We start from the raw sequence: 12,746 nt of genomic DNA, 5'->3' as shown, positions 1-12,746 counted from the left end.
GATTTTGATCGGTCATAATTCAGGGATATAGAAATGTCATTATTTGTTTTTTTCACTCTTTATCTTTCATTCAGTTCGTTATCATCGTTAAATTTATGACGCTGTTCCCTCACATGCAGCCTCGCTTATCATTTGTTTGTCAAGAATGATAAATATTAGAGGGAATGGGGAGTATGAGAGAGAGAGAATATATAAATGTTTTCCCCAGTAGTAGAAAAACATAATGAACAGGATAGGTTAGCATAGCATAGCATAGCATAGCATAGCATAGCATCGGTTAGATTAGATTTGGATAGGTTAGGTTAGGTTAGGTTAGGGTTAGGGTACCACCTCAAAAATGAAATCCTAAATGTCCTCTTTCTCACATCTACAGCAATCTAACGTTCATATCCTCCTCTTCTCAGATTGCGTTGAAGGATGACAGACGAATCTCAGACCGGAGTGAGGCAGTGACAGCTATGATTGGACACAAGGGAACTCCGCCACAGGTAAAGACGAGAGTGTGTTATAGTATATTACAGGTGTGTGGTGTTAAGGGGATGGACAGGTACAAATCAGTGGGAAGTAATTTTTCTCCACGTAACAGATGAAAGTGTGTGTGTGTGTGTGTGTGTGTGTGTGTGTGTGTGTGTGTGTGTGTGTGTGAATATTTCCTTACAGGTAAAGATATTTAAGGATACGTATACTTGCTGGTAAGGTTTCAAGTGCTGGTTGGATCTTGATATGCAATATTTGATAACACCCTGAAAGCAATCCGATAATGCTAAGGTAATAACCCCTATTGATACTCCGATAACACTCGGGTAAACCCGCCCCCCTTGATAACCCCTGATAACACCCCGATAACACCATGATAATACCTCTTCCACCATCAATCTTTCTTCTTCCCTTCCTTGAGTTTCTCCTTACTTCTTCTCTCAGCTATCATTTTCTTCTTACCATTCTAAGCGTTTCTCACCCAGCAGCCCCTCCCATTATCCCTGTTCCAGCAACCATTTCCCAGAAAGTCACTGTTCTTAAAAGCTCTTCCTATAATTATTCCCGTCTGAGTGCCCCTTTTCCAGAAATTCCACGTTCATAAAAGATCTTTTCCATTAACGCCCCATACCAGTACCCCTTGCCTACACATTCAGTCTTCGTAAAATACCTTTTCCAGTGATCCTGTTGCGGTACTCATACAGTAAATTACTATTATAAAAAACTTTTACATTAGCCCTCTTTCAGCGCTCCTTTCCCAGAGTCTTTCCTGTTATTAACTCTTGTCCATCATTCCTTTTCCGACCCTTCACACGCACCTGTTGTCTGGTATGTATTATGGGATAAAGGATTTAGAGCAGTGAGGCTGTGGAAGAGACTACTGAGGAAAGGTATTGAATCCCCTTCCCGAACCTACTGAGCTGCCATTGAAATCCCTTCAGTCCATCATTGGAGCCTATTGTATTCACCTATGAATCCTCCTACAGGAAAATGATAATCCCCACTGGAGATTTTTTTAATTCTCCATTACAGTCTACTACATGTAAATCCTAATGAAGCCTACTGAATCCCCTACCAATCCCTGTAGTCTTCTGATGTTTTTTTTCTGAAGCGTAATGAACACACCTAACTGAAGCCCACTGAAGCCCCACCTGAGCTTACCATCTCCTCTTAAGTAAAACCTTCTTGGTTCCACAGTAGAGTATTACGAATCCACCATTGTAGTATTGAATCCATCCCCAAAGTGTTTCGAATTTAACAAGAATCCTTCCATCGGTGGCTTGGATTTAATTCACTCTCCGGGTATAAGTTTGATAGCCACGACATTAATCACCTTGTAGAGTTATTATCAGGTTTATTAGTTAGTGAGGAAGATTGATTAGTCTCTCTTAAACGCTAACTTCTTGTTTACTTGTCTTTCCCCCAAATTATCTCCGTACTGTTATTTCTCTTTTAGAATGTCTCTTAATCTTAGCATTTTCTTTACTTTCGTCTCTTTCAACATCACAATTTGTAATATTTCCTCAAGCTAAAATTCTTTTACTTTCAATTTTTTTCCTAATTCTCTTTTTTTAGCATCATCATCCATTTTGTTTTCCTGTCTCGAGATTTGTTCTTTTGTCGTCTCCTCTGTCTGTTTCCCTTGACATAATTTCCTCATTGTATTCCCTAGTGGTGTCCTGTATTTGTATCTCTCTCTCTCTCTCTCTCTCTCTCTCTCTCTCTCTCTCTCTCTCTGTCTTTATTCCACTCTATCTTTCTTTGTCTCTCTGTCTCTCTCTAGTTGTAGTCAAGGCTTTAGAGAAATTTACTCGCCAGTCCATTACAGCTGGGGAGATGGAAATGCGCAAGAATAGAAAGAGAGAGAGAGAGAGAGAGGGAAAAAAAAGGGAAGAATGATGGGGGCAGAGAAGGAGAGCAGACAAAGAGAAGCTATCGAGAAATGGCTGAAATTCTCGGAAGAAAGGAAACTGAGGTAATACAAATAGAAGCCCAAACCCACGAATGAGGAAGTAAGAGAAACGGAAGAGAATTGAGAAGAAAGTTGTTAATGTGTTTGGATGACGGTAATAGAAAATGTGATAAGAGAAAAGGGGTTTGAAAAATAGATATACGAAAGGGAAATAAGACAAAAGAAATTATTATTATTTTTTTTTTTACAGAGATAAACGAGAGAAAATATGAATGTATAATGACGAAGAAAGAGACTTGGACAATTGATATCGAAGACAATAAGAAGAAGTATTAAGATGATTAGATGTGAGATTAATACCAAGAAATGTGGAGAGGAACACAAACACAAAAAATGGGGAGAGAGATGCAAAATAGATAAGAGGGGGGGAAGGATAGCAAAAAATAATGGAGTAAACGAAGAAAAGATGGAGGAAGAAGGATAGCAAGAAAGATGGTGATAGCGTGTGTGAAGGGGAAGGAGGAGTAACAAAAAAGGTGGAGATAGTGGGGTAAGGAAGAAGGATTGTAAGAAAGATGAAGATGGAGAGTGAGGAAGAAGGATAATAGCAAGAAGATGGTGGAGGTGATGGGTGAGGGAGGTGGGAGGAGGGTGGGGAAGGGAGACTGGGTGGGGAGGTGAGGAAGGCTGGGTGGTGGGAGGGAGGGCGACCCATGTGTGGCACAGAGGCACCACATCAGGTGCGGCGAATAATGGGTGTGGGTGAGTGATGAGCGGCAGGGCGACCCACGACAGCCAAGGGGCACGCTGATAGAGGTGTTCACGGGGCAACCAGGAGAGAGAGAGAGAGAGAGAGAGAGAGACTATAGATACGATCTCGTCATAAAGTTAGTCTCTCTCTCTCTCTCTCTCTCTCTCTCTCTCTCTCTCTCTCTCACACATACACGAAGAACGTTCTCCCCGGTTTGGCTCGTCAACACCCAACGTCCTGTTATCAAGAGGTGTTAGTGGTCACGCTAAATAACACAGTTTCGCAGGTAAAATACTTAGACTGTTGAGTGCTCTACCTTCTGTAATTTAAGACCACCATTTATGAGAATTAGCCTGTGAAATGTAGCCTAATTTTCTTAGGGTCAGTCGGGAGGGGAGATAAAAAAAAAATATTCTTGCTCTTAGCTTTTAATACAAATATTTTCAGTGAGCCATCGCGGGGCTTCGATTTATGGCGGCATATCTCTGTAGCAGCCGGGATGAAAACAGGTCAATTTATACCCGCGTGCTATTTCTAATGGATTTCCTCGTAATATTTCTCACAGTGGCGAAAGTCATAGGAATTTATATCTTGAAAATGATTGCGTCTTTTCTCCTGCATCTTTACCCACGAGATTAGGGGAGCAAGAATCAATTTTCCAATAGTTAAGGAAATATTTTCGTTCTGAAATATAGTAGGAAAACTCAGTGCAAGGTGGAGGGAAATATTTTTCCTGGTGAAGCATGGTTATTCTTCTACAGCTCGGGCGGCACGTTAAGGGAAAACAAATTGAACCCGTTTTCAAATTCAACACTTTGTCGGACGATCTTGTAAGCAAATAATTCTAGCATTGAGGCTTGTTGGGTCAGGAGCGTCCACGGTGGTTGTGGTTATATTGAATGTTGTTTTATATTAGCGTATCAACACACACACACACACACACACACACACACAAACACACGAGAGGGCCAAACATCTCAATCTGTCATTATTCCAAGACCTACAGATATCAATAATGTTATTTACACAACTGATCTGCGAAAGGAGATTCAGGAACAGTAAGAGAAGTTGTTTTGGTTAGGTTGGCTGCGTTAGATTGGCTAGGTTAGGATAGGTTAGGTTGGTTGGATTAGGTGAGGATAGGTTGGTTGGATTAGGTGAGGTTAGGTTGGTTGGATTAGGTTAGGTTAGGTTGGTTGGATTAGGTTAGGTTAGGTTAGGTTAGGTTAGGTTAGGTTAGGTTAGGTTTGTTGCAATGAACTTTCGAAACTGGATCTGATGCGTTTCTAACTTTTCGCTGACTCGTATTACCTAACCAGTTACCGAGGACAAATGACAGACGACATTCATACTACCATGACCCCCCCACACTATATCATACCCTTCCTCCATGACGATAATTCCCCGGGTCATGAGAGAGTTATGAGCATCTCTAAGTTCTCTGCTGATGTGAGATATGAACCAAAACTTGGGAGGTATTGACACCACCAAAAACATATAACCTGCGACCTGGAATTTAGGTAAGAGTTAATTGGTCTATTTGTGTACTGTATATATAACAGTAAAGGATACAGTATAGGCTCTCAATAACGGACTTTTCAGTAAAGTAATGGATATAGTATATTCTATCAATAACAGACTTCTCATTACCGGATATTCTCAATAACAGAATCCTCAAAAAACGGACCGGGCTTGCAAGAGATGGTTTATTATGGGAGGAAGGGGCTTACTGTACTGGTTTGTCTATCAAGAAATTTTTGTATATATGTGACGCCTCTCTTCCTCTGGGGACTTGCCTTGCCACGGGAGGAAGACCTGGGCCCAAAGCCACCCTGTATTTACATACCTTTCAACACTACTCTATTCCCCTCACGCTTTGGAGAGACATTTTTCTCATGTTCTCCTCTACTGTGTCTCTTCCCAGGAGGACGGTTGCCTCCCTAACACTATTTCTTTTTTTATTTTACCTTCTTAAATCTTCCTCTGCACTCTTATTGTCCTCATGTTCGGTTGATGAGGAATATCAGTAGTGAGAAAGACAGGGATATTATATTATATTCGTACAGGTATACGATATTAGTGTTAGAAGTCCAGACAAGTGAATTGTTGTTACTTGGAGGAATAGGGATCAGGAAACAGGTGTCAGGGGTAAGGTAAAGTCACGTCTGTATCATATCATTTGTCATCCTGTCCACATTATTCTAACCATCCAAATACCTAGATCTATTTCTCCTAAACTCTCTGTGATTCACCATACATTTATTATTATTATTATTATTTTATAATTTTGCTTCCCCCATTAAATTGCTTATTTGATTAATTGATGTGTGTAGATTTATTATAAAATTTATAATTCCTAAATTCTCGAGGTGTTGTCTCTCTCTCTCTCTCTCTCTCTCTCTCTCTCTCTCTCTCTCTCTCTCTCTCTCTCTCTCTCTCTCTCTCTCTCTCTCTCTCATTTTCTTGCTTCACTGCTTCACACAACTAGTCTCTCGTCTTCCCTATTCTGTTCTGTGCAATATCCCCCCCCCCCTTTCCTTTGTGAACTGTTTGCATAATTATAATATAAAGTACATTAATTTCCTAAACCCCTTCCGGCACCTCATTACTCATTCTAATTTTGCAGTTCATCAAACTGTGTCCATCTATCACACAGCCCAGTCAGCCACTTCTCTTTCTCTCCCTTTCTAAAGATCATCACCTCATTATGTCAAGCTTTTCTTTCATTACATAGTGTATCGAAAAAATTTACTACAGTACCTTCCATGGTGTATTTTTCTTCAATCTGTTGTATAATTTTACTTAAACTTTATTACTGTTTTAAAGTCTGTATGATGCGTTTGCGATTTATCTTCAAGGCTAATTCATTACCATATATATATTTTCCATATTAACATTTTACATAACCTTTTTATTCATTTTTTTAATTAACTCTCATGCATCATATCTCAATTCCACAGCTAACGCTTTTCTAACATGGTAAAGAGCTCGTGGTAACTCAGTATTCCATTCCACACACACACACACACATACCGCTAACTTCACTCTACACCCTCCACGTCTTCCTCTGAGATGGTATATACCTCCTGTATGTAAACTTTTTTATTCACTATTTTGTTTTAGGTATATTCATAGATTACGTCTGTATGTATGAGTGTATGGTCTATTAGGTACCTCACCCCCAGCCCTTCTCCTCGATAGGTGGATGAGGATTTGCTTATATTCGATAATGGTTTCTGTCTGGAGATCCCGTATATAACTTTGATAGGTTTTTTTCCTATTTGTTATTTACACCTGACACTCGCCATTCTCCCACGGTAACCTGCCATATTCTCACCCCTTCCATCTCCACAATCATGTTTATTAGCACATTTACCTTCTTTACCTGTCTAAGACATTTATCTTAACACTTTTTTACTTTATTTATTTGTATTCCCTTTTGATTTACTTTACTTTTTTGGTTTGGTTACGCCTAGAACCTGGTTATTAAAGTAAATTAAGAGACGGCGTAACAATGTGCAGAGATCTCCCTATGTGCCGGAACTAACGTGTAACAACTAAAATTTCAAAACTTAGATAAAGGCGTTTGGCTTAGTGACGGGACTATACTAAACCTACCTAAAAATACTAACATTTCAGTAAAGTAAAATGCGTAATAAACGTAGCTATTCATATGCGTGTGATGAAATTTCCATTTAAATGCTTGAAAAAATATTTACAGAACTATTGACCAAATGGATTCCATGAATTCTGTTATCGAAATGTGTTTAACATTATAATTTGACAATCTGCTTTCGCGGTTGAGTCGTTTATCTGATTAAACTCTGAGTAATGTAATAACAACTGGTGTTGGATAAGGAAAAAATGCGTTTCATTACGAAGCCAGACGTGACATCCAGCGTAAGGTTTGTACAGTATGAGAAGTGATGACCATTTTCTGGCCTGAATGACGTACACGACCTTCTGTACTGTAATATTTCACACCACGTATTAAAAAAAGAATAAAGAACATAAACCTAATGCTGTTTAAAGCTCCAATTAAATTATGAAACATATTCGAAATTTTACATGCCAATTTGTTTGTCTGGGAAGCAAGGCGGGAGGGGAAGGTGCAATAAACGCAAGATTTATTTCAGTGGCCACAAAGCTTTTCAGTTACCACGCAATGTTTTTCACAACAATGATATCACCATTTATTCTTTCAATATAGTAAGCGAATATTTTTTTGTCCATGAATATAGAAAATCTGTATTAGGAGCAGCATTAAACTACACGACTATTATAATATGTACCATGACTTTTATCATTACTGAACAACCCGCCACCTGCAACAGAATGACGTCCTTTGTATGTTGCAAGACATAAAGGACAACCATATGTTGACATCGTAGTGGCTGGTAACTGGCGACGAGTCTTTCACCTGACACATTCGCTTGATAAAACATCTTCACTTTGATAGTTTTTGCTTGGAAATCAGAATTATTTCTTTACTATGTTAACGAAGTCATTTTTTAACAGATTTATTAGAATGATATTACCTCGTATAAACCTTATATATGGGCCAAATGCACTTTAAAAAAAATCAGAAACTTCAAAATTTTGTTACAAGCGGTTGAGAGTTACAGATCAGGAATGCGTTCCATGTGCCGTAAATCTAATTTCGCCAAAACAAAACTTCCCCTTTTAGGAGCTGAGTCGGAGGAGTGAGTCGTACATCATCTTTGATATTGACTACCAGTGACATTTTATATATCTCTGGCTAACGTACGGTGCACCTTAGGGGTCGGAGGGTATGAGTGAGGGAGGGTGAGGTGGAGAGGTGGGAGAGAGAGGTAGGGAGAAGGGAGAACCAGCGAGGAGGGAGGGGGACGTTGGCTCCCACTCACCTCTCTATTTCCAGTCTGCCGTGCACGCGAGCCCTCAGGCTGATTTGTAGTTTACATCACACTGAAGCTCCCCAAGAACTAATCAAGGCAGGGTACTGTACTTCCTCGTTACTGTCTTCCATACATGAAGTTATGTGGCACCCGTATTATGTAAGAACGGAGTCAATTACTACACATGGAATTCGCTGTCATACTTCTCGGGTATTATGTAGACAGTGGAAGGGTTTTCACAAACCACTGGCAGTACTCAGTCATTGCGGAGGACGAATCCCACTATGTAGCCACTGTCTGACGAAACGGTGATAGTCTTCAAGCCAATCTGCCTTCCCTCGGAGTTAGATAATAGCAAGGGAAGCCGACTGTTGGTTTCAGTAATCAACTAGACCACTGCGCCGAGAGGATGTAGTGGGGGGATGTGTGTGTGTGGGGGGTGTAGAGGCTGTGGCAAGAGAAGGCGTGTGAGAGTGAGAGATGGGCATGTGTCTAAAGAAGGAGAGTGAGACATGGGCGTATTAGGGATATGTGTGGGCGTGTGGTGTGGACAGATGAGCTTGTAATATAGAGATTGATGTGTGGGACACGATCCCTCAACGTAAAGAGGGTGTGTGATGGGAGAGAGAGAGAGAGGTGTGTGAGTGCGTGGTACGGGTGGAGTGAGATAGTGGTAAAGAGAAGGTGTGTGTGTGTGTGTATGGTAGAGACAGTGGGCGTGTGAGTTTGACAGAGAGAGGGGGGCTTAAGAGTGTGGTAAAGAGAGAGAGAGAGAGAGAGAGAGTGTGTGGGGGGGGGGGCACGGCAGGAATTGCGTACACAACATACTTTTCGGTGAGCCACAGAGGACTGCCGGAGAAGCCACGGAGTTCAAGTGTGCAAACATTTTTGGTGAAAGGCAACTAATCCCCGCCAAGAGGAAAAATGGGACGCAAACCTTTCTAACACGGACTGAAAAGGCATGAAAAGAGGTGTATGTTTAATTTTGATTCGGTAAATTTTTCTTTCTTGACTGTGAATTATCTCTTCCAAAAATAAGACAGAAATTAGAATTAGAAAGAAGTTACACATGGGAATTCTATCATACATGTTATTTGAATACAAGAATAAACACAATCATGGAAGCAAAAACTCGTATGAAATGTTCGCAAAAAAACACAAGATTTATACACACACACAACACATCAGCATACTGTGTCGTCGTAACTCAGAGGTGGATCATTCGGCCATGTAATTTCTCTACGTTAATCCTGGCAAACACAGCAGTAAAAACATTATTAAATTCTTAAGTGTACTCGCCACCCAACACGATAGTAGGGGGAAAAAGGCTTGAAAGACTGAACGAATAACAACAAGCATTTTGTGGGTCAAAAACAGATAAAAAAAAAATATGCAATTCGTATTTTATTTCTGTGAGGAATAAAAAAACAATACAAATTAAAAAAAAAAACAATTACAAAGCTAAATTGTTCATATCTTTAAAATAGAAAATGGACACCAAAACACAAGACCATTACAACCAATAACAAACTATTTTACAAGCGCTTGGGCATATTGAATGAAATTTACCATTCACTTTGAAGTGCAATTTTTCTTTTTAAAATTTCTCTTCGCTCACAGGAATCTATTGCATGTGTTGTTTGTGTATGGGTTAGTGTAGTCCCTGTCGCCTTTACCTATGCATGCACAGTGTGTGTGTGTGTGTGTGTGTGTGTGTGTGTGTGTGTGTGTGTGTGTGTGTGTGTGTGTGTGTGTTCGTCTAAGCTTTACAACACACACACACACACACACCAATAAAACAGTCTACAACGTAATGACACCTGGCCTCGGCTCCTCATTTAGCATCATCACCATCGCTTAACTGTGAACGTGGACTCTATTAACCAACCCAGGGAAAGAGGAGGCATTAACCAGTGATAATCCTCTGTGGTTTACATAGCTTATTCTGGATGGTCGATGATTTGTGTATTAAATTTCCATGAACTCTCGATTATCCAGACAGTTCGGGCTATGTGGTGGATTACCGTGTGGGATATAGCTGGTGTTTGATGGTTGTCTGATGGTGGTTGGTAGTGGTGATAATGATTGTTGTTGTTGTTGTTGTAATGGTGGTGGTGGTATTAGTAGCGACAGTTGTTTTGGTGATGGTGGTGGTAGTGGTAATTGTGGTGATGCTGGTAGTAGTGATAGGGGTGGTGTCATGTAAGATAGTGTTTTGTAAAGAGAGATTTATAAAGTGGTAACGAGAGAGAGAGAGAGAGAGAGAGAGACCTTACGGATAGGGGGAACAAGAAAGAATATGATAAATAAGGAACACATGTAAGAATCTTACTAAGAGATATCAAAGATACGAAAGAATAAAGGAGAAAATATATTCTCTCAAAATTCAAAGAAAAAACGATTATCCATAAAGAACGAAACGGAGAAACACGTAGGAGGAGAGAACATGTACAGAGACACTGACAGACGTATTTACATGGATAGAGAGACACATCTACAGGAACATAAACAGACGAGAGATAGTGAGACACATACAACGACAGACACATATACCAAGATACAGAAAGACACATGTACAAGAACATAGAGACATATTCAAGGATACAGTGAGACACATCGATAAGATCTTTCTCACACACACACACACACACGGGGAGACTCGAGAGACAGAGTGAACTTTCCAAACTTCAACATTGAGAATTTCTCCCATTAGTCTCTTAAATCGTGAGACGTCGTAGTACTCTCTCTCTCTCTCTCTCTCTCTCTCTAACCTGGGGATGGGTGTTGGCTGAGGGGGTGGGCGGGCCGGGGAGGTGAGGGTTGGAGAAGTGTGGGGTGGTTGTACGGGGTGGGGGTGAGACCTATAAGCCTACCTGGGCTTAGTTTTAAAGAGTTTTTACTGTGAAAAGTAATTATTTTTTAGGCTTAACGCTAATTTTAAGGTAAGGAAGATTAGGGATCAAAATTAGCAATTAACTAAAGGCGTTTGACGTAAGTTTTTTTACGTTGTTAAGTCGTATTATTTTGGGCTTCTTCACCGTTTTGTTCTTGTTCACTAATTTTCTTTACAATATTGTTGTACGATTTTCTCTTCCCTCCCTGCACTTACACACACACACACACACACACACACACACGCACACACACACACACACACACACACACACACACACAGAATGAAGGAACACACACAAAAAACATTTTAGTCAATGGATCTGTTGTCCTTTGAAAGTTATTTCTTACATCGAGAAAGAAAACCTAACCTAAAATGAAAATCTACTTGCTGATGTATATATCCTAAGTTATGTGTCATAAAACTGAAAAGAAAGAACCAACAGACCGGAATGCCATTCTCTTTGTCAAGTTTTACCATATGGTAACACTCTTTGGTAGAACATAGGTACAGTAGAAGGACCATATTATATCGTTTTATGTATCAAAGATTCTTTTCTTTTTCTACTTCTCTCACGTAAAGAAATATTAAATTTACATTAATAATCACATCCAGAATAACACCTGGTGATATACAAGACTCCAATATTTTTCGTATACAACGAGGACTTGGTTATGTCCAAGGAGGAATCCGGATTTGAGTAATAGTTCGTGGATAATGTTATTTTGATTCCCTGGGTTCTTGGAAATCTGGTCCGCCTTAATTTGATTTTCGAAAATTGAGTTAAAGTATTAAATTTCAAAGTTCCCCGAATTTAAACCAAATTTATTCTCGTGTAACTAAAATGGAGGTAACTAACATTTGAGAATTATTGTCACTGTACCTTTATCTGTATCTACACTTGTATTGTTTTACTTAAATATGGGAGTAGAATTTAAGTATCAATATATATAATTCAAATTCACTACCATATTGTTTTTTTTCTTGTGTAATGGATGTATAGGCTTAGCATAGCAAGACACAAGTACGAATAAAGAAACTAAAAGTATAGATAAAAGGAGAATAAGACATTGTTGGAAGTAAGCACGAGCGGGCACGTGGAGTATTGTGCAAAGACGAATGATATATTACATTTTAAAGAATAAATGTTAGCGAATGTAAGATGGAAATAAAATAAAGGAAAATCAAATAAGTTTAAGAGAATCTGAGAGAGAGAAGCTGAGAAGGGAAGTTGGAGAAATAATCTAATTTGAGTTGTCTCAGGAGAAAAATTGAGAGTTAGTCGACAACGAAGATAGTATTTTAAGGTAGAAGATAAAAGCTTTATTTACTTTTATTTCTCTTTTCATTTCTCCTAAAATGGTATCTATCGTTCATTCTCTTGTCTTTCATACTTATTCACGTTTACCATCCAAGTCCTCATCTCTTCTTTAATCTGACACTCTCCGTCTCTCTCTCTCTCTCTTAAGCCCCAACCCGAGCTTGCCTGGTGACGATCGGTGCTCACCATACTGAGCGTCAGGTTGTCCGTGATGTGAGCCTCTGGGATGTCTGTAGCTTCCGCCGAGTTGTTGAAGACCCAGGCGAAGCTGACGTGTTTAGGGTGTGCGTCGACCTCACAGGATACGTGGACCATCTCGTGTCGCGCGATGCCGTACACCCAGCGCTGCCCCGGTCGACACACGGGCGAGTCTGTAGGAGTGAGATTAAACAAGAACAGTGAACGAGGGGCATTAGTCTGAGAGAAGAAGTAAGATATATTGCCATTAAGTAAGAGAGAGAGAGAGGGGGGGGGGGGATGAAAACCTATTTATTTTTTTAATAGGTAATGTAAGT

General features: G+C 39.8%; 1 protein-coding gene across 3 annotated transcripts in view; it reads right to left on the bottom strand.

Annotated features, from left to right (window-relative positions):
• LOC121866871 (hemicentin-1-like) overlaps window positions 1-12,746 on the bottom strand; it is a 198,011-nt gene that overhangs the window by 46,327 nt on the left and 138,938 nt on the right. For 2 of the 3 annotated variants that reach the window (XM_042366608.1, XM_042366610.1), the window contains exon 8: window positions 12,397-12,602. In XM_042366608.1, the coding sequence (XP_042222542.1) occupies window positions 12,397-12,602 (206 nt within the window). The remainder of the gene's footprint in view (window positions 1-12,396; window positions 12,603-12,746) is intronic. The other variant, XM_042366609.1, reaches the window with a different exon arrangement.

Source organism: Homarus americanus, unplaced genomic scaffold (assembly GCF_018991925.1).
Source record: "Homarus americanus isolate GMGI-L3 unplaced genomic scaffold, GMGI_Hamer_2.0 scaffold3452, whole genome shotgun sequence".
Taxonomy (NCBI): domain Eukaryota; kingdom Metazoa; phylum Arthropoda; class Malacostraca; order Decapoda; family Nephropidae; genus Homarus; species Homarus americanus.
This window is presented reverse-complemented; position numbering and strand designations above follow the sequence as displayed.